This window comes from Sebastes umbrosus, chromosome 4 (assembly GCF_015220745.1).
Source record: "Sebastes umbrosus isolate fSebUmb1 chromosome 4, fSebUmb1.pri, whole genome shotgun sequence".
NCBI classification, from domain to species: domain Eukaryota; kingdom Metazoa; phylum Chordata; class Actinopteri; order Perciformes; family Sebastidae; genus Sebastes; species Sebastes umbrosus.
The window spans coordinates 21,824,297-21,852,112 of record NC_051272.1 but is presented as its reverse complement, the minus strand read 5'-3'; the positions used below and the strand labels follow the sequence as shown (position 1 = coordinate 21,852,112).

The 27,816-nt window shown below is 41.6% G+C and overlaps 1 protein-coding gene across 1 annotated transcript in view; it reads right to left on the bottom strand.

Moving 5' to 3' along the window:
- Window positions 1–7,054: 7,054 nt before the first annotated feature.
- LOC119487476 (calcium-independent phospholipase A2-gamma-like) overlaps window positions 7,055–27,816 on the bottom strand; it is a 32,926-nt gene continuing 12,164 nt past the window's right edge. Inside the window, exons 9-10 of the mRNA XM_037768396.1 lie at window positions 14,817–15,012; window positions 7,055–9,664 (exon numbers count right to left, since the gene is read on the bottom strand). Coding sequence (XP_037624324.1) covers window positions 9,387–9,664; window positions 14,817–15,012 — 474 coding nt within the window. The 3' untranslated portion in view covers window positions 7,055–9,386. The remainder of the gene's footprint in view (window positions 9,665–14,816; window positions 15,013–27,816) is intronic.

Sequence of the window (27,816 nt, the reverse complement as noted above, 5' to 3'; positions counted from 1 at the left end):
CGGGGGCGCGCAGCAGCACTCTGGGTTGTGCGCACGCCCATTGCGCGCTCTGCAGCCGATGTATGGTGGCCTCAAGGTGCATTAAACCATTCCAGCAAATTGTTATCCAAATAGACACGTTAATAGTGCTTTAGCCCCCTACAGGGCTCAACAACAACAGCACAGATGTGGCAACAGCTGGACGAGTTTTGAGGATAAAAACAAGCCAAAAGTTGTCTCTTAATGCTCAGTGATGCCATTTTTTTCTGTTATTTAACAGCAGGGAAGGTGCTTTTTTTTTATTTAGCTGCAGTATTATTGTTGTAAGCATTTAAGCGGACATGCTACAAGCGGGAATAATGTTCAACAAATAATTCCCAACCCTTAAAGGCTTAATAATCCTGCACATTTTCATTAAAGCTGAAGTAGGTAGAAATTATGATTACAATTTTTTGTAAATGTATAAAACGGTCACTATATCCTGACAGTAGTGCATGAGAAAGGTAATCTGAAAAAAAAAATCATGTGCCTCGGTGTCCTCTGGTGTCCTCCGGTGCTACTGATGACATCTGCAAGATTTCACAGACCGGAGGAAAACAAGCAGTAAGAGCCGAGCTGGAGCCTGCCGTCTCTGAGCAGCTGTCAATCATTCGCAAACTCCAATCAAATGGTCAAACTAGGCAGCGCTGATCAAATATGAATCAATATTCTGTTACTGTAGTGCTTATTTCTCACCTCAAATGTTTTCAGAAACATCTTGTTTAGCTGTAAAATGAGAAAATTTGTATCCAGCAGCCATGTTGAGATCAGTTGAGGAAATACCAAGCACCGCCCACCAGCCGGAGCAAACTTTCTCATTTCACAGCTAAACAGTACATAACGTGAGAAATAGGCATTACAGTAACAGAATATTGATTCATAGTTTGAAAATGATTGACAGCTGCCTCCATTGAATGAACAGCGAATAGGAACGCTCTCTCTCTCTCAAATGACCTGTGATTGGCCAACGTTAGATTTTTTAAAGCCTGAAAACAGAGTCATGAGGAGGTGCAGAAGTCTAGTTTTCTCTCAAAACACTTGAATTACAATATGCTGAAAGGTTATTATGGAATTTTTGCCCAATGATGACAAAAACGTTCTGCCTACTGCAGGTTTAAATTTAAGCATTTAAGCGAACATGCTACGAGCAGAAATAATGTTCAACGATGAAGTAATTCCCAGCCTTAAAGGTTTAATAATCCTGTACACTTTCATTAATCAGGCCTGCAGAATGAGTGAGAGGGAATGAAAACAAAAAAATAAAACATCAAATCCACAGACTATTAGTCCAGTATGAGTGCTTCCACCTTTTAGACAGTGAACTTTATTCCAGCTGTTGTGGACCTTAATTGCTTGGAGCCATTTGCATGTGCTGACACACTCCAGCAGTTTGCCCTGAGAGCAGGATTGCACTAATAATCATACAGAGGCCTGCAGTGGGATCAACCAAGACTCATGTGACTTTAAAAGCGACATTTCCTCTTAGTTCAATCTGCTGCCAGCCATGCTCTCTCTTCTCTCAGTGCATGTTACACACATGCATTATCTCAGGCTTAGCAATGGTAGCCATCTGCAGCCAAAGAACCAAACATTGAGAGCAAGTGATGCAGTTATTACTGTGATAAGCCTGGTTTGGCAAGAAGACAAGGTTTCTGGTTTGAGTTGCCATCCAGAGGCTGGTTGACTGAGATTAGCTGAAATTAGGTTGTTGCACGGTTTTGAAGCAAGATGAAAATGGGTTTATAGAGATATAATCATTTGGAATTAAGCCAAAGTGCAGTTCATCATGAGAAGAGCCTAAATAAATTACCTCTTTAAAGGGTAACATCCATGATCCCCCACCCCACACTCATTCATTTCTCTTCACATCTTTATTTATTTGTGAAGTATTTTCTGAGATATTTATATTTTGTGTAAAGGTGACGCGAAAACACGAATGGTCCTCTCTAAAGCCAGTTGTTGTAAGAGTAGCGTAGGTCATTTGGAGCAGAGCCAGTGTGTAGAGTCTGTGTGTATGTGGGAAGTGAGTGGTGAAGCAAGAGAGAGAAAGCGGCGGCGACGGGAGCGAGTAACGTTATCGACTCCGGCCCAAGCAGGAAAAGGTTTGTCCATTCTGGGCTACTGTAGAAATATGGTGGAGCGACGTGGGGGACTTCGTGAAGAGGACAAGCCATGGATGTATAAAGAGAACTGGTTTCAGCGTTGTAGGCGGGCTCCGGTTCATTCCTATGAGAGTTGCTCAGTGGCGCATGAAGCCAAAATGGCTCGACTGCGGAGTGATAAAGTACACGCATCATCCGTCAATCTTCTGCTGTCATTTGGCCCATAGAGCAGGCGCAGTAGCGTTTCCTTTAACTCCGCCTCCCAGCCCTCGCTCCAGCCTCAGTCTGGGTCTCATTCACATGAACGAAGGAAGGGAAATAACTCTGGATTCTGCTATTAGTGCATTTTACAACTTTTAGGACCTAATGATTTAAATAAGGGCTATTAGAGTGTTCGTACTGGGAAGTTGATTCACCTAAAAAAAAGAAATTATCCGCTGAGTTACAGACATCTCTTTCCCAATGCAACTCTATGGGGAAAAGTCTTTTTGAGCCCAATGGCATCACGTGACGGAAGTTGTAGTACCGCCGTTTGGACACTACAAAAATCTGCGTCACAGCCCAGCGCTCTTCCCGGGGACTTGGAACCAGCTCCCTATGTAGATATAAACGGCTCATTCTAAGGTAACGGGAACACAATGATTCTTATTTTCAGGCGATTATACACTAAAGAAAACATACTTATTAGCAATATTATATTCCATTTCTGCCAATAGATCCTCCTAATTGTTCCACACTGGTCCTTTAACAGTAACATATTAAATGTGACTGTATGTGACTGAAAACTGAAAAAGAAAGAGGTTGACATGCAGACAAGGTCAGGACATAACTCCCCAGCGTCCATGGAACCAGTTTCCCTCATCATCAACCGAAGGGGACCGGGGGATTCTTACCCACATCTGCCGACCGTGCCACACTAGGAAGTATTGTAATTGTCCTTGCCTCTCATTTCAGACCGCCTCCAGATATGTCTGCATACCTCTTGAATCTCATTAAAATATTCTCTTAATTTCCCTCATGCATATTATCCGTAAAATACTCTGAGGGATTTTCACAAGTTCAAGGATATACAGCACTGTGGAGACAAAGCACTTGCAAAGTTGCAAAGTGAATCTTGTCAGGTCTTTTGTGTTGAAATGAAAAAAAAAGCCACCAGAGGAGTCGTCGTCCCTGCCTCACTGGTAACTCCAATTATGGTGCCCATTACTGTGGTGGATCCTTGAAGTCCTCAGTGCTCACTGAGATGCAAAACATCACACATGGTGCAGATATTGTGAAGGAGAGACGGTCACCACTCGGCCTGCTTTCTTCACTGATTCAGTGTTATTTTGTTTGATTATTTTCAGAGCAAACTTCATAACAGAACCATTAAATGACTTCCCTCCCATCAGAGGTGATGCTATAGGCTAAATAACAGCACAGATCAGCAGGCTCATAGTCACAACTTACATCAAAACACAGCAGCTGAAAACAGAATCAAAGCCATGATATTTTCGCATTTTTAAATGAGCCAGAAATTCAGAACCATATGCATTAATTAAGAACAAAAACACCCCGGTATTTATAATATTGTGCATCTGTTATATTAAAGTTTATGACTTTGTCAAAGACAGTAAGTCACATTTATAATCCATTCAATCTCTCAACATTTGTTTTTCTGTCACCTTTTTTCCAAAAGTGGCAATCAAATTTTGCAATTAAACTCTTCACGTCTTATCTCGATATCTGCCGCTCGCTTCAAAACTAATTAAGCGCTAATGAGCTGGGTTTATTTGCTGCAGCTAAATGTGAGGTGTAATTGAGTAGCAGCCACCCGGAGGATAAACAGTTACACGACAGAGATGGGAGAACACATTACCTGTCAAAACCTCCCTGAGATATGTTCCAGACGTATATACACTCAGAGTCTGGAGGTTTGGCCAAAGGTGCAAAAGAAATGAAATTAGTGATGTGATTACTGCTGGGGGACAAGTTCATGAGTCAGATCTGTTTACATCAGGGGAGGATGCATTTCCTCTCTCAGCCTGCTCTGTAATTACATTATGACTTTTCTATATTGAGTGGGAGCAGCCTTCACTGGCTGCCTGACTCTGTTAAAAGCATGACATGACCTGTGTTACAGTAGGTTATATGCTGTTGTGTAAGGCAAAGTAGTTTTGTTCATGTTTTTGATTTTGTTCCCCCCATTCTACATTTTTCACAGTGGGGAAATTTGCAGTGTACAGCAGCAAATATCAGGTTATTGTCAGTTTTTTGGTGTGTAAGTGGTCTATCTCAAACTGAAGCCTTTTACACCATCTCACTGTTAGATTGGTTCCATTTGAATTGGTTTAAAATGTTGACAAGTACAAGTGCTGGCCACTGTTACCATGACCGTGTTTATACCACACCATTCACTCAGAGCAGTTCTTCATTTAACCCTGACAATGTGTCTTTTGGTCTCAAGATCCTCATTTCTGTGTCACAATATGAATTTGCTCTGAAAGAAACTACTGGACCAAACGATCCAGGAGAAAACCAATTTTAAGGGTAAACATTGAAAGTTAAAGTAATCAGCTTCAGTGGCTGAGAGAAGAGAAACAAATAAGATAAAAAAAAATAAGATAGTGTGGATAGTGTTTTTAGCGTTTAGGGACAGTTGTATTAACTCCAAACCACAGAGGACGTAAGAGGACCTGTGTTGTGATTTAGAGTCAATAAACTGTCTCCAAACCCTAAAATATAGAATATATGCTCTTTGCACTCTCTCTAAAGCAATGGAAACTACTTGATAATTTATGGCGGGGTTCACATGTACATCTATGATTTTTGCTTTCAGTGGAAGCTGCATAAGGTCATCAAAAAGTTAGTGGGTGGTTTGGGTGCAATAAGCAGAAGAAAGACATTTGCAAACAGTAAAATCTTCATGCTTGCAGTACCCTTCTCCTTGTTCTCTCTTAGATTACTGTGGAACAGTCTGACTGCCAACACTACAGGTTTAGACCAGATTCAATGATCAGGAGAGCTACACTCCTGACTCATGACTCATTATATGCTATATTTTGCCTTTGCTGGACCGAGCTAGAAACATGAAACTTGGCACTATAACTGGGAATGATGTGAAAATGCTCCATATAAAAATATGATCTCAATTTGCCTGATGGTGGCGTTAAAATGAAATACAAGTTTTCACTTTTTTGGCAGTCAATTATTCAATTCAATTCAATTCAATTTAATTCAATAATTGACAGCCCAAAAAGTGAAAACTTTGTGAGTCAGATGGACTTGAAATTTGACACACATCTACATATCAATGTGCTCTACAAAAAACCCTCTTGGTTAATTAAGGCCAGCATGATCGATTTTTGTGAAGTTGCTTAATGTGAAAAACAGTAATGTAAATACACGTTTTTGGATTTTCGACTGTATCAACACCAAATTGTACTTACTTACACAATTCTACTTCAAAAACATGGCCACCATCAATCAATAAGTCTTCGCAAAGGGCGGGGCTTAGCATTAAATTGGTCATAACTTAAGTTGTCTTTGAGCAATCCTGATTGAACTCAGTGGAGATATCTAGCACTATGACTCGGACATACATCATCATCCTCATCTCCTGACACGCCAGCCTCTGAAAGATCGCATGAAGATTTCTTCTGCAAGCAGCTATGGACAGCATGGTGGACAGAATTAAATGAAACGGTACTGACAGTGATCTTTACATTCATGCATCACTTTGCTGCCCCCTTTAGATGCACTGAGCTGTTCATGATTGATGATTGATGACTGATTGAGGGGAGAAATTTCTCCAAACAACTCTCTGATGAAAGACTTAAACTTGCTAGATGAGAAGAATAATTTTAGGAACAGAAGCGCCGCTTGATGACTTGATTATTCCACCGTCAAATCAGCTTTCTCTTTCAGTGTTTCTGTGCTTCTAGGCTTATAACAGACTGATGAACATATAATCATTTTAAAAGACCCTTGATAAATCTCTCTGAATAGAGGCTCTTCATCCAGCAATGATAGTGTTATTACAGGTACACCTGGCCGTAAATCCAAATATCTGAATGAGACAAATCAGGATCTATTGAAATGTATTTCTTTACTGAGCCAATAATCAAACAGACATCTTCAGCTAACAGGCTTCAGTGTATGATCATACATGTGCACATAGTGTCTTCAACAATTCAGTAAATTTATAAATTTCTCTGATATTTTCCTCTGCAAAGCAAGAGATGCCCTTTAATCACATATTTTTCTAGTACTGATATTTAGGATACACCTTTTTTATTCTATATATAAAGTCCACCTTATGCATGCATTGCTCTTGTCATTTTCTCTGAAATACTTTTAGGTAAAACAATATATGTGAGTGGCCTCCATCCTGTATTCTCCCCCCCTCAGACCACAGTTGATGCTGTTTGTTGTGTCCTCTGCCTTCTGTGGCCATCGCTGTGTTTTCATGCGTGTAAGCAGTTGGTGGAGAGCTATGTCAGTGCACGGTGTTTACGCTGGAGGGAAATGCGATCCATCACAGCCGGGGTTGTTACCCAGGTGCCTGAGCAAAGCCTTGCACAGTCATCTCATCTCACCTTCCTCTCTCTTTTATGACAGGCAGCTCAGGGATGGGCCTGCAAATTACCTTCCCCTGAAAAATACACCTCTACCTTTACAACAGAGGAAAAAAAAACATTCCTAGGAACCACTGGTATGTCTAGATACAGTATGTGCCTGCAGTAGCAATTTCACTAATCAGGATTTGCCTCTTGGGGATTGAGCAGCGAAGGTGCATATCAGCCCAGATCTCTGTTGCAGAAATGAAACACTTGTGAGTACAAACTTAATATCCACGTGTCTCCTCTTCATCACAAGCTGTGAGTAAAACAGCAGGTTTCCTCAGATCACAATCAGCTAATCTTCATATAATTAGGAGGCAAGATGCAGCGAGGTTCAGTGACGGGTTTTAATTACATTCTCAAACAGTCTTTACACAGGATCAACAGAAGAACAGTGGAATTATATTAATATCTGCATCGACTTTACCTCAGGTCCTCCAGGAGTGACCGACACATTTCTGTATCAGTTATACAGTACTTGACCAGGTCGAGGCATGAATGTCTGCAGTGCAATTTTTTTTTTTTTAGCTGTACATGTCATTAAGATAATTTAAAAGCCATGGCAAATCAATTCAGCAGCAATCCTATTCAAACCAGTCCCTCAGCTATGACCTGCATGATTTTTAACAGACGTTATAGTACAGCAGAGCAGTGGCTGACGTGCAGCACTTCAAGGTAGAAAGGTTGAAAGAGGCTTTAGAGGAGAGGCATCAAAGGGAAAGAGGGCATGTTGAAGACAGAGCAGAAAATGTGTATAGCCTGTGGGGAATCCATAAAACCAAACAATCAAGCATAGATGATAAAAGCGTCTGAAACAAGTGAGCTTAAAATACTCTGAGGCTAAAATAACATAAAAGTTTCATTCTTTTGACAGCGAGCCTCCATTTATATTTTATATTTATCTGCTATTCATATTAATTAATCATTATAGGTATTTTAGAGTTAAATATTTGGGTAAATCTCTGCAAAATACACATCTTTGTCATTTTTTTAACTAGATATTTACTGATCTTTGTGCGTAAAATCTTAAATATAACATGCATTTAAATACAACATATAATACTGTAATGCTTGAAGTGGGCCCTCATGTACCAATGTTACTATTATCAGTGTACAATTATACAGTTGACCAGTAGCTGCATTGTTAAAAGGTGCACATTTTAGTCATTACATTTGAGAAATGTCACTTGCATTAACTGCTCAAATTGACCTCGATTAAACTTTTTACAAAAATAAAAAGGATTTTTTTTCTGTCAGTACCTGACATTGATGTTTTACAGTTTTACAGATTGGCAGCTTCGCCTAACGAATACTCTATTTCAAGGTCAGATATATACCATCTACACATTTTCTGTGAAAGTGCAAACACAGGTTTGTGAGGATATACAGTACTGGTTGTCGTAACAAATCTTTAAAAAGGAAAGCTTAAAAAGTGCTGACTTGGTAAAACAGTCCGTTACTGACTACTGTAGAAGTTTACAGTATTCTGCTTTTTATTTGCTTTCTTGATGAAAGTTAATGATAATACCACTCTCATATGTAGCTAGAGCCAGCAGCTGACTAGCTTAGCTTAGCACAAAGTCTGTAAATGGGAAACCACTGCATCAGCAGATGTTGATACCTTTGGACTAGGGATGGGTATTTCAAGCAAAAATACTATTCGCTAATCACTGGGAAAAATAAAATAACTCTTCAAAGATCGCTCGCACATTTTCAAATCTAACTCAAATTATTTCAAACAAATTGTTGAAACGGTGCAAAGACTAACCAAAATGGTTTTGGTTAGTTTTATTTTGTTTCAGTCGAGTTTAAATGAAGTGTGTTTTACGATGCTCCAGCGCTCAAACACGTCTCCCAGCTGAAACCACGGGAGGTGACGCGCCGCACACACACTCGCAGACTATGGCAATAAAAACAAGGGAAAATACTTTTTTAAGACAAGACAATAGTCGCATAAACCAATATGTAATATATTTACTGTAATAAATCATAAAATGACCATGATATGTCATCAGAGATTAAGGAAACATGCTGAATTGAAATACTGGCTTCTCCCGACAACAACGCTACAGCCAGCATGATCTCCTTTGAGATAACGGCTCCAATGTTTTGAACTTGGACTGCTGTTACCCATTCTAAACACTGGCTGTCAGTCCTAAATATTATTCCTTTAATGACTAATCAAAAACTTTGTACAGAGCCAGGCTAGCTGTTTCCCTGTTTTCAGTCTTTATACTTAGCTAAGCTAACCGGCCGCTAGCTATCTTCATATTTACCGTACAGAATTACGTGGTATCTTCCCCAAAATGTTTAACTATTCTAAGTATACAAGCTGCAATTTGCTAGCAAGCTGACAGTGAATCCCTAACTAGGGAGTCCCCAAACCCACGTCATTTTGACACATCTTCTTTGAATGCAACAGTGCTAAGAGTGCTGAGACGAGTGCTACCAACCACAACGGCAACCTGATGCATTTTCATGCAGATTGCAACTCAAAAAGCAGTGTTTAGCATGTTGGACACATTACCTACTTGTGCGTTTTTTCAATGCTAAAGGTCAAGAAGTCAACAACTATGACACACCAATAATGGTACCATGAAATATTCTAGGCAATTTAGAATAAAGGAAGAGTTTCCATGTGAGGTAACGGTGGCTTGTGTTGGATCTAGAACTTAAAGGACTTATTAAAGGACATGTTATACATGTCGGCCCTGAGTCTGGCCCACTCTGCCAGCGTCTGGACGGAGCTTTTCTCTCGGGTGAGGATGCGAGCGGCCTTCTTCAGCTTGTCCTCGTTCCTCTCCAGATATCGGGCGCCCTCAGCCTGCAGCAGGTTGAGCTTCTCGTGCCGGTTCTCGTCCATGGAGATGTCTTCGCTCATGAAGGGGTTGAAGCGGAAATAAGTGCCGGGAGGGAGGAAGGCGTCAAGCATGGCGTGAACCTCTGGAGGAAGGAAGAGAGGTGAGGGTGAGGCCGCACGAAAAAAACAAACACGACATTTTACATACAGACCAAAATCATAAACACACAATTAACTTCCTAATAGTCTCAATATGTACAAACATTTAAATGTTGTGTTAAGAGTGAGAAAGTCAAAACGTGTCTGTCAGCGCTGTGACAGCACTACATATGTTACAGAGTTAGCTCTCAGGGCTGAGAGTGAAACTGTCTGGCTCGTCTGTCATGGTTGTTTTTCAAATGCTACGTCTGAGAGGTTTAAAATCAACAACATGCAAATGCATACAAACAGGCAGCGAGTAGCAATAACAGGGTAAATATGCCTGGAGGATATTAAAAGGTGACGGAGGTTGTTTCTGTCTGCGTTCCCACAGTAGTTCAGCAGTCCATACATGAATTCTATCAGAAGGAGCTGCCTCCGAGGCTGTCGAAGCAAAACTCTACAAGGAGTATTTTATTTAAAGGTTATATGGAGAGTTTTATTGACTTTTATTTCTGGTATTTTTATATCCAGTCAAAGTACTGTATCGCATTTTCGAAATGTTATGCACTGAAGAGTAAAAGTAAGATAAGTGTACAAAATTCCTGAGATGAGACAAGCTTACTGAATAGAAAATATGTGGTTAGCTCTTGAGATTAAATATGTTCTTCTATCAATTCAATCTTTTTCTAACATTTACTACAGTCAATGGCAGATATTTGGTGTGCAGCTCCAGGCTTATCAGCAAAACAAGTTTGGTACTATCTGTTAAAAATTCAGATTTTCACTGTCGACAGAAAAGATTACCATATGATTACCATACTTTTCCATATTGAAAATATAATAAAACAGTCTCTCATTCATTTTCTGCGGCTGTACAAAATCCTTACATCACAGATTTGAGTCTTGGATCTTTAATAGTTAGGGAAATAAATCAGTTTACATGGTGACCAAGTGACTCATCACCAAGTGTGAGCTTCTTTTATCTTAAAAGGTGCTAAATGCGAGATTGGGAGCATTTCTATTGCCTCCGCACGGCTCTCAACATGGCGACAGCTGAGCCGGCAGCTCATAGGTAACGGTGCTAACAGCGCTAACAGTGAAAACTACAGCAACAGTGCTGATAGAGGTAAATAACCTGAGGGGAACTGGAGGGTGGGTGCTACGCTTCCGCGACGGTGCCATCGGTCGGGACGGCATTATCAGCGGTAACCACCGTATGAGAGCAGTGCAGAGCGGCGGCCATGAGCTAGCCAGTGGGGCACGTTTACATGCATGAACATGCACTAAAAACACTCGTGGCCGGCCCAGCTATGTCAACAAAGCACGGAGAAGCTCGGATTACAACACACACAGACTTATTCTCTGCTCAGGTAGACATTACTCCTCGATATCTTTACAGTAAATAGTTGTTTAGTAGCTATATTAATGCTCTGAATATCGTATAGAGAACATTTAATGAAAGATATCTTAATAAAACAGCGTTGCTGGGTACCAAAACCAAAATAATCATACAAAGACTTCAGAATTATTGTACTTCAGGGAAAACTACTGTACATACAAATTCAGACTGCGGTGAAGCCATATTTGAGTGTGCGGCACATATAAATCTGTGCCAAAAGCCTGTACTGTGGTTCACAGTACATCCATGGGTTCACCAAGCTGACTGCCAAAGGGCTTCAACCACAGGCCGGCATTTATTATGCACGAAATAAGACACTCTTAGGTTAAAAGGTGAAGCATTTTTGCACCATAAGCCATGCAAAACAAAATTTGCTGAAAACCACAAGTTGTGCAACACAGTCACAGAGAGTTTATAAGAGGTTGTGAGTGCACAACTGTGTCATGCGTTCTCAACAGAGATGTGACTGGATCACTTACGTCAGATCCAGGGTCAGTTTTTCAAAATACATCACTGACATAGTTAAAGTACAGTGAATCATCATCATTCATACTACTTCACTACTACAGAAAAATATATCTTTTTTCCAATAACTCATAGTAAATCATAAAAAGGCTAAATTACAAAACTAATTATGATAATTATTGTACACCTGACACTGATTTAATGGACATGACCAGCTGCTGTACAATGCTAACAGTGTACAGAACCGAAGACATGTTGTTCATTGGTTGTTTAGGAATAATAACATCCAAGACTAGCCTACTGGAAACTCTATGGAGCAACTACATAAGAGATAAACTTGCATCAGCTATTATTTTCCTCGCGTGTAGGTGGTGACCATAGACTGTATAAAATATGGATGTAGTCTCCGTGACGTCACCCATAGGTTTCTGAAGAGCTGTTGTGAAGCTCAAAGTGGGTGGCTCCGGCCGTCGCCGTCTTGGCAGTGACGACGCTGCTTTACGGCTAATCCAAAAATGGGCAAAGAGGAGGATCGTCGATGGAGTCGATAATATATTTAAATGGGTTAGTTATATAAAAATTCACCCCCCGTACAGTTGTCATGAACGGGGAAATTAGCTATAGAGACCAAAATCATTTTTTGTGCCAGGCTGTAAACATGTATATTTCTGCCTCAAGTGGCCATTCGAAGAACTGCAGTTTTTGGCACTTCCGCGTTGGCTTCATATCTCAGCACTGGAGTTTGCTGCTTGGTCATGACATTAAAATGTCTACATCTGCAGATCTAAACTGTAGCTCCACCTTATGGAGAACCTAATTCGTGGTCTGTTAAACATGCCTGAGTGAGTTTGTGAGTGCGTACAAGGAGCTGTTTACATCTATAACCCCATTAGACCAGCCGTATCTGTCCACACAACAACAAACCGAGCTCTACTGATACACCTAAGACAAAGCGGGCAGCTGGTGAACACTGAGGCTAGAGGGAAGCTTTTGAAAAAAGAGAAAAATATTTGATAAACACTCTTGCTAATCTGCTGTTTCTAAATAACAAAGCCTGCTGGAGAGCTGGGGAGAGCTTAATCCCAAATACAGAAGGAACAAGTGCAGAGAAGCATCTAGGTCACCCACTGCACCACCGCAGCAGCAACAGGGAGGGGACCGAGCCAAATTTAGTCACAGCAGAGGTGCCCATGTCCAGAGGTGATAAGGAGACAGAAGAGGTTGCCACTACAGAGGGTCATAATGGGACATATCCAGAACTAAGTCAACCTGCAGTGCAGTATTTTCTACCCTGGTGACATCAAAGTACAATCCCTTCCCTCAGAAATGACACAGAAACAAAGGGAATAATTCATTTAAGTCTTTACATTGTGATTATACGTAGTGTGTATTAATTTAATCTTCATGTGTAGATAAAATAACATTAACATAACTAAATCAGCATTGCAAACAATGCCAAAATAGATGGCATGCGACATTAGTTTGGCTTCTCCCCGTTGGTGAGTGTCATGTTTTGACCAGTGTTCCTCTTTGTTGATGCAGCTTGTCTGCGTTTGGCACATGATGTCACGATTTTTGGAACATTAAGTAGTGTTTCTGCATTTTGGACAAAAATAATCAGATGTTTTTGACACTGTGCCAGTGGTGTTGTGTTGCTTTGAAAGCTGCCATGTAAAATGCTAAGTGCCAGAACTATTTTACAGTTAATCAAATCAACCATATGTAACGTGTTTTTTTTGCTGTAGTGTTTATAATTGTGATTAGAGTCAAGTTCACACTACATGATTTTCAAAGTCGTCAGATCGCTGCACTGTTCACTCAACACAACTGGCCGTCTTGTTATCAGGAGTCTTTAAGTCGTTGTGTGTTTCACACTACATGACTGACCGGCGACATGGGATCACACACTACAAGATCTTTTACAGAGAAGAATTCCTGATGAGGTCTCCAAACCACTTTTTGTCACAAAAACACACGCGAGAAGTGACACAGGCGTAGTCATGCTCGTTGATGTTGTCGTTGGTACATGTGTTCACATAATAGCCTGATTCCATACTGGTCTTTATACAGTATATAGATCAGTCACTGTGTTGTGTATTATGTTTATTCATGCAAACATCCAACGCCCTATAGGTGCAACAACAACTTTGTTCCGTGTTGCAAATGCAGAACATACAGTAAGTTCCTGTTGTTACAAGCAACCCCTCCGCCAGGTTTCCCCTCATCATGTGTCTCGCGCTCTCATTGGCTGTAGCTCCCTGACAGACTCCCCAACAGGTCCAGATATTTAGCATGCTAGATATCTGTAATCAGAGTTGGGCGATTAGGCAAATATATCGTCTATCGGCCATTCGGCTGAGTACATGGCTGGTTGTTTTTTGTGAGGTGATTTTTGGGTGATGTTAGTCATTTTATTTTGCAAATTCAGTTATCTTCCTCCAAAGAACGAGAGCCGCTCAGCGGGCAGAGAGAGATACAGAGGGGAAAACAACGAGCAGTCGGCTTATTTTCACATTTAAATTTGTGAATTAAGGATTTATTTCAACCAAACCAGAGTTGGTGATTGTTGGAGAGAGGGTTTTTGCGAGTTTTAGGTTGTTTCTGTCGAGTTGTAATGAATTGTGTTTTACCTTATCTGGAATGCGTCTGCAATGCACTGGCAAGCTTCTCGGCTCGTCTCTTTGCACAGTTCACACATCACGCTCGAGTGCCGATGTGCGAGCGCCGAGCCAATGCAGGTTTGCCTCTGATCTGGGGCTTTTTTTATGGGAGCTCCAAAAACTGTCGCCGATTGGAAAAATCAGGGCTAAAGTCGTGTTGTGCGAACTAGACATAAGGGGGCACTCCAGATATTTATTGCACTTCCACCATACAGTTGGGAGATGAGAGACATATTATAAAAAAAATGGTTTAAATTTAAAGCAGCAGAAGCTGATAGCCTCCTACACTTCCCATAATGCAACCAACAGCACTTTTTGTTAGACCCCCCCCTGCACACACAACTCCTGTTTTTAACACAGGCTTTATATTATACATTTCTATTTGTATTTGTAAATCTGAGATAGCCCTGATAGTCCCTTTAAGCTAAGGAAGTCAGTTAACATTAATTTGTTTACTCACTGCAGAGCTACTGTAAAAACATACATTATGTAATATTGGAAAGTCAATAAAGTCAACCAAGATGCAATTAGGTTGAATGTGGGTACACAGTTACAGTCCGACAAATCTGTGAAACTCAACTCTAAATTACATAACGCACCGTTAAACATTGTGCGGTGGCGGTCACTCACCCTCAGTGTCTGTGGCGCTGCTGATGACGTTGGTGAGTTTGGTTTTGAGGCTCGTGTAGTTAGTGCTGTTCTTGCCGGGAGTTTCAAAGCGGCCCGTACCGAGCGAGACCACACACTCCAGAGGCGTGTCGGGCCACAAGCACTTACACTCATGAATAGCCAGTGCTGTGGGGTTGTTAATCAGCAGACCTCCATCCTGTGCACAAAAACAGAGGAAGTGCAATGTTAGAGGATTAATTTACACGCTGTGAATGTTTTTTTTTTATGCCAATACAAGACCACAGTCAGCGAAACCAATTAATTGGCATTTGAAACCTTGAAACCTTTCATGGATTTTAACAGTCAATAGATGCAATTTTTGAAGAACATCTGACGAAACAAAAAGAACAGATCAATGTGCAGTTGCAGAGCTGCTTGTAAGTCTACAAAGCACAGAGAGCTAAATTGTGGGTTTTTTTCTCCTCTTTCCTCACAGTTTCAGTCACACTGGCTTTGATATCGAACAACCGCCCAGGAGTGCTTTTGCTTTGGATCCATAGTCTACCCAATGCAATGGGGTGGGGGGTGTGGGGGGGTAACTGGAGAGGCTGTGGGGATTGTTGAATAGGCATGAGGCCGCGGGGCTGTGGGCTGGCAGCGGGATCAAACACACAGGGGCCAGTCCTCATTAAAGAGGCCAGGCTGGGGGTGGGAGCCGCAGGGCCCCAAGCGTCGAGGGACACACTAGGGGGAAGAGTGCTTGTTTATGTGACTGTGTGTATGTGCATGTTTGATCGAAAGCGCATGCCTGCTTAGAGTCAATGCATATAATAACGTGGGTACGTGTTTCTGACAGCATATGTCACATGGATCCGCACACATTGGGCCTTGGGGACGAGAGGGGAGGGAACACCGCGTCTTTTCAGCACACTTCAGTAGCGTCGCAGCATAACAACAATTCAGTACAAATGTGTGGAAGCACACGTTGTGATGGGGAATGTGAGGGCTGCCTACCAAGGCAAAGGTCCGCTAATCATCCAGGGAGCTGTACTGAGAAATTGTATCATCAATCCAAAGACCTGGAGAGTAGAATTGCAAAAGGAGTTGGCTATTGTAGTTAGACTGGGGGCACTGCGTCAAGTAATAGCTCTCATGAATCACTTGTTGTGGCTTTTAATATTGCTGTTCTCTATGAAAACTTGAGAAATTACAGGGAATTCAAAGCAGGCTACTTAAGAGAAATAAACCAGCATTAGATAATAGTCAAATAAGACTAAAAGTCTACAGACACACTTGCGTTGCAGATTGACTTAGGCACAGCAGTCATAATGGCAATGCTAACATGCTGATGTTTAGCAGGTAAATGTTTACCATGTTCACCATCTTACACCAACATAAAGTACAGTTGGGGCTGACGGAAATGTCCTTAGTTTTGCAGGAATTTGGTCATAAACCAAAGTACTGGACTAGAGCTGCAACAATTAGTCGATTGACAGAAAATTAATTGGCAACTATTTTGATAATCAATTAAATGTTTTGAGTATTTTTTTTAAGAAAGTATCCTCTACATTCTGTACATGTTCTTGTTTCTTCAGTCTTCTATGATAGTAAACTGAATACATTTTGGTTATGGATGGTTGGTCAGACAAAACAAGACATTTGAATGGGAATTTATGAAGGGCAATTTTCTAACATTTTATAGACAAACAACAAATCGATTAATGAAGAAAACTAGAATTACCGCCTTGCGGTTGTGTGCCTCCGCCAACTGGTCAAGTTGCAGTTTACATCCATGTCTGTCTAAAATGTCATGTGTCAAATGAGATATCGTGTTCAGGCGAATGGGTCGGACAGAAGGACGAACAACCCCAAAATATAATGCCTCCGGCCAAGGCTGTCGTGGAGGCATAATAATTGACAGATTAATCAATAAAGAAAATAACCGTTAGTTGCAGCTCTACGACAGACAGATTAAGATTTTGACCTGATGATGGCACCAGATGAAGGGTGAAGGAATCAAAAGACAAAAGTCATTACAATTCATCCTGAGGGGACATGACTGTCTGTACCAAATTTTGTGGAAAAATCTTTAGTAGATGTTGAAATATGTCACTAAATAAATGAAGACTTGACCTGCTGGTGGCGCTAGATGAAAGGTTAGAGGTCATCTTGTTCCCTCAAGTCATTTCATGGCAATCCATTCAATAGTTGTTGAGACATTTCACTAAAAAACAGAAATGTCAACCTCATTGTGGCGCTAAAGGAAAAATTGGGGGATCAACGAAATTAGGACTCATCCTCTGGGGACCATGAATGTCTGTACAAAATAGTTGATATTTAAGGGCACTTTCACAAGCCATAGTACGTTTGACTAGTCTGAATCAGAGTGAAATACTTTTGGTTTGTTTTCTATTTAGTTTGGTTCGGTTTCACAATATAAAGATTAAAGCGGACCAAATAAAAAATGAATTTGATGAGGAGTGAATTCATCTTTTTCATATTGAGAGCTGCTACTTATATGCAGGGAATCACAGACTTTGATATATTGCTGTCAAAGTGTTTTCACTTTGAGTTGGCACTGATCCATTGTGCGAGCGAATCCCTTCTCTTCCAGTTCATTAGACAACATCGGACTTCTGCAGAAGTCCAGGTCAGTCCTCTCCAACTCATGTTAACCTGTTGTTTACCTGTTTCCAGCTCAACAAATGCCTGAACAGGCAGCCTGCGTTTTGGTTCGCTTCGAATCGGTCTGAGACCACCTCTCACAAGTGGTCTCGGACCGGTTGTTTTGGTTCCTACCAGAGTACGATTACTGCATTCACAACTGCCCAAACGAACTGAAACAGAGTTTGATTCAAACGTATTCAATGCTGGCTTGTGGACGCGCCCTTAGTCTGGACCAAAGTGGTGAACATTGCTAGCCTGGCTAAAAATTAAAAGGAAATATGAACAAATTACAAATGTCTCCAGTTCCTCTGAGTCACACTGTCTGATAGAGGAACGTTCTATGATTTGAAAGAAGTAATCTGTTATGATAATTAACTGTATGAATCATTATAAACCTTATAGTTAGTTATTAAGATAATTTCCTGTGCGAGACTCAGAGGGCACCCATCTCACTGGCTGAGATGGAAGTCACACAAAGAGGGTTTCACTGTGCCACAAAGCATGGAGGAACTGCTGAGGCAGCCGTTTGTCCAAAGCACGTCATTATGCACCAGTAGGGTATCTGGCAGACCAAGAAATGAATCACAGAAAAGGAGAAAAAAATGCCTGGTTTGGAGTCGCTCCTAATGGAGACTTAGAGGGACTTGCGCTGTGGAGAGCACCAGACGAACCCGGCTGGAAACAAAACAACTAAGCAGTTTTCTTATCACTCACACCACTGAGAGAGGCTCCATTTTCTGAACTCAGTGGCAATTATGGCAACAGTCTAGGTCCAGTCATGGGGTCTTTGTGCTGATAGCTGGGGGCGAGCTTCACAAGCACAGTGGCCGGCCTTGCACACAGAAAACCACGGCATGTAACATTAGAAGCCAATTGCACAATGCTCCTGTGAGCTGGGAGTTGAATGCTATAACTTGTCTCCATTTCAGTGCACCTGCTCGGGCAATTCAGAGCTGAGCTGAGGCCTTTAACGAAAGTCTGATTGTTTGGCAGCGAAGGCGCTTTGTGGTGCCACTGGAAGATTGTAGGTAGGTTTTATTTGTGTGTGGTTTTCAGAACCTTCCCAAGAATCAATAATTTAGAAGATAATTTGCATCCATCATCTCCCTCCACAGCTGTCACGAACAAACAAGCGTGCTTGAGGAAGATGGTGCCAGGCTCAACCTACGCTGAGAACAGTTTGGCAGATGCTGAAGCTGCAGCGGTAGAGTCGGTGCCTCTTTATAGACACTTTTCAGGGGAAAATATCCACACTTGGCCCACTGCCACATTCTCACACAAGAGATTCTTAAGGCCAGGGCATATTTGAATGAAGATTTAGAAACAATGATCTGCTTAGGACAAACTGCAAATGAGCTTTGCATACTAAACGGCCAAACTCGAGCTGTCCATCAAACAGGCAGCATGACGCAAGGCAAAGGTCACTTCCATTTATGTGGATTTAGAGCTGTAATGCTGCTCAAACTGACAATGGCACGATCTCACTGTGAGAAAACTTGCCATGTATCATTGGATAAATGCACACCCCTGTCAGTCGAGACCATGTGACTGAAAATGAAAGGGATAGTGCGGGTGTTGTGTAGTTGTATGAGGTACTTATCCATAGTCAGTGTATTACATACAATAGATGGTTTATCCATCTACGCTCTTGCCAAAGCCACCAGACTCCATTGATATGAACAGTAACTTTACCTCACAGAACACGGGGGTTGTTGGTCTACCGCTGCCCAGATCGTTTAGTTAGTTTGTACTATTGTGTGACTTTGGTGAATCCAAAGTCACCAAATTCACACAATAACACAAACAAACTTACCGATTGAGGCAGCGGTAGACCAGCAACTCCTGTGTTCTGCAAGGTAAAATTACTGTTGCTTTGGCGAGAGCATAGGTAACAGCTTCAGTTCCCCATCTGAAACATAGGCAGTCTAGCTGTCTCACAGCAAGGTAAAGCAGCGAAAATATTCTAAATATAGCGCACACTTTAAGTAATGTTGATCTTTTTAGGTGAGCCTTTCTTTTAGGTAGCTAAAATACATTTTGCCACAGCAGTACATTGTTTTGCTCCTGTGTTGGTACTCCTGTCTGTTTCTCCAAACTGGGGGCTTGCCAACTGTCATGTACTGTAGGTACTACACTGACTATGGTTAAGTACCTCATACACCCCCACTTCAAAACACCTGAACTATTCCTTTAACCTCAGAGTCTGAAAGGAAACTGAATTTTGAAATGACGAATTTGAATTTTGCCTTCCTGAAAGGTTTAATGATTTCCTTTGACAGCCTCTTTGTTGATCCTCCAGAGAGGATCACAGCTCCTCTGGCCTCGCCTTTAACCTTCAGGGTCTACTGGCTGATTCACAAATCAGCTCCTCGTATTCCTGTACCTCGAATAAAGCAGCTTTTCAAACTAATTAGGGCTCTCCACACCTTCGGGAACGTGTTTTTTACTTCTTCTGATGGCCAATTAAGCTGAAATATGGCTTTAAAAAGAAACCGTTCTTGCAGCATATTCTGAAATAAAACTACTGAGATAACATGAGCCGCGATAAATAAACAAAATTAAAAGACACGCACGATTCATAGGCCCCTTGCTTTGCTGTTTGAAATTTCTCTGCTGTCATTAACTTTCTGGAGCTTATCTTACATTGTGCCAGTTTAAGCTGTCTTGGAGGGTGATTTGAATAGGAAAGAGGTGCTATCGTCAGGATCAGTAAAAGTCATTTCACGCCCCAGTGTGTGTCAGCTCCCATTAGCTGGGACAGCAAACTTCCTCCTCTTCATTCAGCCCGTGTGCCTCTGTATCTCTCTCTGCCTCTCTAACCTGTGGGAAAGCTTCAATGGCGTCTTGTGCGAGGGTCATTATGAGCGGCCACAACACAGAAGAGAACAGAAATCTAAATGAGGTGAGCTTTTGACGTACACCTGGTGAAGCATTCACATCACAGTCCCAATGAGCAGCTGTAGTCATTAAGATGTCTTCTTTGGCTTCGTTGACAGGCCTGGACCGAGGGGCACTGAACTCCGTCATGATTTATTATGAGGCTCCCTTCTCTCAAATGATTCATTAGGGAAGCGTTACATAAGTCGCGGACAATAACCAGACTGTTTTCCATAGCTGGTCATTCAAACGATAAAGTACATAATTAGGCTGCTATAAAAAACTCTCAATACTTTGCACAAATCTTTCAAATCAACGCCATAAAAGCAAGCTTCCTCGGTCACTCTCTGTGTAATCAGCAAAATAAATCAGCTCATTGAGTAAAAGTAATTGCCTAAATGGCATCCAATCCACATAAAGGCCACCATTGTCGCCAGCGAGGATGAGAGTGACAACATGGTCAGCGTGGTGAGTGCCACTCTTAGGGGTCAAGACAGAGGTCTTCATGCCTTATTGTGCGATTACGCCGACCAGTTCTCCTCTTTGCCTTTTTTGTTTTAGAGGCTCCAAAGGGGTCACATTGAGGTTCAAGCCATCTTCCTGAGCTGTCAATAGAGGAGAGACCCATCTGTGTGAGCGCCAACTTTGCCCCAGGCAGGCGAGGAAATTAAGATTTACCGTTCACGGTTACCTTTTTCCCACACATTCGGTGAATACATGACCACACATGTACACCCGGTATTGAAACAATGAATCATTCCTGCCGGCTGTAAGCCATTCAGATTAAACTGTGACAATTCCTGCAGTGATATAAATGGGTGCCCTTGCTCATATTTACTCAGTCTAGGTTCCCTTGAGGCTTTACGTACATATTTGACAACTTCATATTAGAAAGCATAATTTCTCTGTCCATCATCTGTTGAGCAATTTAAAGCTAATTTCCCTGCTGCACACAGGAGAGGTGAGTGAACATGCACACTTGCATATCAATATGTTGTAATGCAAGGTTTAAAGCTGGGATTTATTCCAAGGAATCTCATCTGGAGCCACTGCGGTGAGAAGCCTGCGAACACTGTCCAACATTAACTTTTTCACTCAACGGCCAAGGGGACTGGTAGATGAAAAAACAAGCATATTTTTTACCGGCCAAAATAATAAATTGCCTTATTGTGTCACATATACATTTGTTTCAGTACATTTCATTGAGTTAATAAGGTATTATGTTGAATACAAACTTAAAGTTGAGACCAGAGTAAAATTCAAAGCAAAATAATTGGTTAATTTTGGTTAACGTTCTTTCTCAAACAGAGAATGGGGGTGTGGACTATAGTCAGACGTATCTCATTACCATGGCAACCAGATTGCATCACTTTTCAACCCAGTTTAGATGAATTTCCTGTTTATCAGCCCATAAATGAGACAAGAATTAGCGCAACACGCCGACTCTCTCTCTCACTCGCTCTCTTCTTTACCATCTCCTCCCGGTGAGGCGGCCGTCTGCTGGCTGCTGCTGCACCGAGAAGCCGCACCTCCGCACGCTGGTCACAGCGCACCTGAGGACGGATAGACATGTTGCTGAGGTCTGCTGTTTGAAATGCAGTTTCCCAGCTCCCAGCACCGACACCGCACCGGGCTGCACTGTGATTTGTTTATTTCTCCAACGGGACTTTTCCCTTGTTTTCTTTCGGGCTGAAAGTTGTGGGCTCCCCGTCGTTCGGACCTGTTAGAGGCCCGCAAACCTACGAAATCGGTTGCTTTCCGTTAATTTATCTCCAGCAGGAGACGGTAAAGAAGAGAATGAGTGAGAGAGACAGTCAGTGTGAAGTGAGCCCAATGTGAGTAATGACACATGTCCACAGGGGCGTTTTTTATCGCAAAGGATCGCCTCACTTCCCAGCATTGAACGCTTGATGGGCTGCCACTATACACAAGGCACTCGGCACCTGATTGGACGAACGCTTTCCCTCGTAGGCTGCTGCTCTCAGCTTTTACACCAGCACCAACATGGCAGCCTGTTTGGAAACTTTCTTCTCTTATATCACGAAAATAGTTCCCCGAAATGTGTTTCTGAAAACATTTTAGAGTCGCGCGAGAAACCCCTGATTAGCCTAGACCTCAACTTTATGCAAATGAGGCGCGACCAACGTGACGCCTCGTCTCTTGAATCACGCTGCCATGCTACCAGAATGCATTGCACGGCTGCTTACACAGACAATGAATGGGAAGCGTGGAAAGGACAGAGGCTGTGGCCACTTACCATAAGATTCATAAGAGTGACTATTCTGATCATAGGTTTCACTTCCTCCACGGTTATCTCCTCAACTGTAGTTGACAAATATAGAATTCTGGTCTTAATCATATCAAAACAACCAAAATCTTTTCAGATGGAGGTCCCCGAAGCAAAGTCGAATAAATCGGGGTGCGTGACCTAACGTGTATCAATTTAGGAGTCCTTGACAGGAAAAAGATTGAGAACCACTGATCTAATCTACCCGCATTTGGCACTTGGTGGGTGTTAATTTCAGACCCTGTCTGCTGAGTGTGGTGCACTGTGAGAAGACAAGGGGGTTAGAGACTAGAGGAAGATTCACAAACACAGCAGTCAGTCAACATAATCAGTGGACGGACCTAATCCCCCAAACAAGCATGGCAGTGCAATCAAGTGTTTGTGCAAACATGAATGCAAGAGAACAAAAAGAGCAGTCGGCGTAGGAAAAAGAGGTAAAGTGACAATGAGAGAATCCATGTGGGCGCGTTTATTCTCAAGGGACAACAAAGATCCCGAGTCTGTCTGTCAGGGAGGAGGAAGCTGTCTGCAGCGGGGCTCAACAGTCTGAGCTCCATCCTCCGACAGCCTCCAGGCCCGAGCTCCCGGGGCTTAACACAGGAGGATGAGACTGGGATAAGGAAGTGGCTAAAAGCTCACATTTATACTCTTTGTTGCCTCCCTGAATCCACCTCCTCTCCTCCTCTCTGCCTCACCGGAGAAGCACTGCGGTGCTGAGCATGTAATTTATGACCAATAACTGCACCTCCTGTGGCCTTTACAAAGGAAAAAAAGGCAACAGAAAAAGGTGAACCAAAAGATTATGCTTTCTTGAACTGCACTTTTGGAATGGCATTTAATTATGTCAGAGACCCTGTGCCTCTTTATCCTCTTTTCTGTGAGTTCTTTAGCCACATTTAATGACTTCTTAGACTCACTTATTTCTCATTCCCTCTGTCATTTATTAGCAACAAAAAATATGGAAGTGCTGATGTGACCTACTCCATTTCAGGCTGTGTGAAGTCTTCCTGCTGAGCTCGCACTGAGGGTGGTGGCCCACTGATCCCATCCCTACCATCAAATGCTGGCAGAGGTAGGTACGAAACATGCTCCCATCCCCCCCCGCATCGCCTCAGGAGACGCCATGGCAACTAGGCGGAAAAAATTGGGCCCTCCTCGCCATTCCACGCATGCCCTGGCATCCATTGTGAAACGTCTGAAGTCTTCTACTTCTGTGTTCTTTAGAGCAGAGATAACTGAGGGAGCTTTAATGTGGAACCACCCTTCCTTCATCTCCTCCATTTTTTCGCTCTCTTCCCCTTGTTCTCCCTCACTAAGGCATCCTCTCCATGGCTATGGCAGCAAGTGTGAGGCTTTGATAACACCACGGCTGCTCTGCTTCAAAAGGTCTTGCTCCAAGTTACAATTTCCCCTGCTTTACCAGCGTGTATCTAAAGTTCTGGCCCCGCCAAGATTTCCATTTGCAGCCGGCAGAATCACAAAAAAACATCAACCAACAATCACAACTTTCTTGAAACGCTGCTTGAGAATTCCAGCATTCGTTCAGCACATGGCGTAGCGGCTCTCCTGCACTCACCGTACAAAAGGGTGATTGTTTAGGGCTTGAATTAAGTGGAAAACTCTGTGGGCGTTTGTGGAAAAGAGCGAGATGACTCTCTCTCCAGGGAATCCTGACATCACACAGACAGCATGTTATGCTCATGACTGGTTTCAGTGGCTCAAGCGGCCAATAAATAATGCCGTCAGGCTGGGTGGCATTTTGAAACGGGCGAGGTTCACATGGAAATTAAAGTGGCTGGAACTATTATTAATCTTTTTTATCCTAGATGACACTGTCCAACAACTCATTAAAAGTTATATCTTAAATATTTTCATCCTGGTTATCTCCACCAAGGAGGTTATGTTTTCGGTTCAGTTTGTTTGTTTGGATTATGGAATAACTTCTGGCCCAATTTTCATGAAACTTGGCGGTAGGGTGTAGCATGGGCCAACAAACAACCTGTTCAATTTTGGAGCAGATCCAAATCACAGTGCGGATACATACAGTACATTATGTTTTACTTATAGAAACAGCCTTGCCGGAGGTCTGCACTCTCTGAGTGTCCCTCTAGTTTAAATTCATTTTTAACAAATTAGCATTTGCTTTATCACTGAAATCTGATACAAGTCAAGCTTATTATTTTGATAATAACATCTCTTTATAAATTAAATTTCTCACAAACTACTAATAAAGACACAATGGATGCTTCTGTAACAGGGTTATTATAGTAAACTAAACCTGAAACTAAAACGAAAATATAAATAATAATAATATTTTTATTCTATGTTTTATATTCTTTCAAAATATATAAAAATACAAAATAAAAATTAACATAAGTTCATTTCAGTTCGAAAAAAGAGACAGCATGAATTTCTGTCAGCTCTCGTGACATCGTACCACAGAAATTGAACGTACTTGACGTTCCAGGAGATGGCGCTGTGCCGCAATTGCTTCACATCAGACACTAAAGTAGTGCGAAGATGAAACCATAAACATTATGGCCACTCCTACACAGTTCTCCAACCATGCATTATGTATGTTTATGTAGATACATACTTCTGAGACATTATAGCTGGCCCTAACAAAAACAAACTAAAACTACTGCAAAACTTAATATAATAAAACTAGCAAACGCACTCTGAAACTGAACTAAAATGAATTTGAAAAGTCAAAAATAAAATAAAAATAAAAACTAATTAAAAACTATTATAACCTTGTTCTGTAAACTTTGATTAATTACATTTAACAGTTTTAGTGATTTCTTTCATTTCTTTTACATTTCTATTGGTGGTTTTCCATGGCATGATATGGATGTTAAATGTTTCTCATTTAAAATCTTGAAATCAAGATGTTTAATTTTTTTCCAGCTACAGCTGGTAGAGGCAAAGGTTGGGAGTTGAAGAAGTAAAGACTCCTGACTGAAACAGAAGATATTCTGTTTCAGGAGGCACAAATAAGGTGCCCTCTCCTACCTCCCATCAGCTCTTCTGGTAATTTGAACGCATGCATTAATATATATTTATATATACAGTATCTGTAGAGGTTTGTAGCACAATATTTTGTTCTGATGTTGGAATAGCAAAGTACAAGCTAGTAGAATATCTCCAGTCGTGTTGAACACAGATGTTCCAAAAATAAAATTGAATATAAAGTGGAACAAATGAGCAAAAGCTCAAATCACACAGGAATTGCCAGTCAAGGCAAAATACCTCCTTAAGATATTCTCTAAAGATTTACTAGTCTGAGAAAAACAGGAGCAGAAGCTCTCTTTTTGTAATTTCCATTCAGTTTTTCATTTGGAAGTTTCCTTTGACAGAAATGAAGTGATAAAAAAAAAAAAAAAAAAACTGATTTCTCGTCATATGTATTAAATATATTTAACTCCTGACGGTGTCTCATCCTCTCACAGCAGGAGGTTTCCTGCTGTTGGAATAACGGATCCGTAATTGGATTGTCTGTCTTTTCGTTCTAACGAGGCAGATGTGGCAGTCAGACAGTTGTGTGTGATGAAGGAAGCGCTGCATTGGGCTAATTTATGCATCGCAGTGTAGGGTGAGACCTGCTAGACAGCATGCTGGGGAAATCTACCACCACAGGTGGATTTTCATCAACCAGTCTCTTTCATTCTCTCCCCCTGAACTTCCCCATTCACCTAAACAACTAACACAGCTCCCAATTAAGAGCGTGGGAGCGTGGCGACACGAGATATTGCCTTCGATGCAAACACATGCTCATTCACGTGTGCTGTGTCTACGTTGAGTTCGTCAGTCGTTACACCCCATCTGTGTTTTGAATGTCGATTCAAGGAGACATGTGGATGTGACGGGTCAAACACGCGCTACATCCAGTGAATCCTCAAACAGATGTGGAGCTTAATGACTTGCATGCATCTATGTTGCCCTGTGTGCTTTTAATCTCTTTTTCTAAAGCACATTGTAACTAAATACTTGTTTTCTAAGATTCTACTATGCCTCTACTCATGTGGTTTGTTGTTACTGACTAAGCCCTTACTGAAAAGGTAAAGGCAAACAGAGTGGCCATATGTATTGATTAGCAAAACGGTAGAGTGGAGTGATGGTTTGTTATGCCGCTGATGGCTAATGCATACCTGTTCAGCGGAGATGGATTTAAGTGTCTCACTGCGTTTCACTCTCCTGTCAGGATGTAACTGACTGGAAATAAACACTGACAGGACGGAAATGGAGTTCCTCCTCCCTCTCACTTGCCGTCTGTGTGGAGGATTTTTTTCTCATTAGGCTCCTCAAAATCCTTCAGACTCTTTACCGTCAACACTGACTGTACCGGGCGTTTAAATCCAGCAGCCCAACAATAAGCCCTTGATAACTGTAGCAGAGGACTGCGGTTAAATTGTCACTAGGTGTGTAAATAAATGGTGTGAATGTGAAGCAGGGTGTGAAAGAGATAATGAGTACAAAAATAAGCCTTCACACGTACAATGAACATTAAATATCACAATATTTCACTGGCCAAGCAAAAGATCTTAAAGCTGTGTACACGGTGGTTCACTGATGACTTGTTTGTGCGTTCCCTTCATGCATCATAGCCACAGTTTGGAGTATTAAAATTTTATAGAATAAAAATATTCATAATCTGACAACAGCTTTGTAAGAGAAAAATGTGTGTTTTTTCTTAAGATGGCACCGGAACTGACCAAGTTATATTAATTGGACTAGAAAAGGCTTGAGGGTAGCACAAGAGAACGTGTACAAATGCACACACATGTACTTTACTGACTTGACTATTTACTATGTAATTTTGACCATGGCCAGGAAAAAGAAATGCATAGATACAGCTCACGTCTTAATTTAGTGTCTTCACACAATCAAATCCACTTGTGAATCACAGTGTTGAAAATTGTATTAAATAATCATAGAATTCACACCAGGCAGGTGTGCCTGTGCCACGCCATCATTACACTTTTCTGCGGCTTTGAGGCGTATTCATGTGGAAGAAATTCTTTGTAACATAGGTCGACATGTCACAGGAGTCACAGGATCTGTTTACTGATTGGCTGTGGGTACTCTCTGGCTGCAACTTCCCGGCTAAAAGTTAAACTTTTCCCAACTTCGCAGAATCAAAGCGCCAGAGTTCATTGAGCTTGGGAGTGGCCGTCACAGCTTTCCACAGAC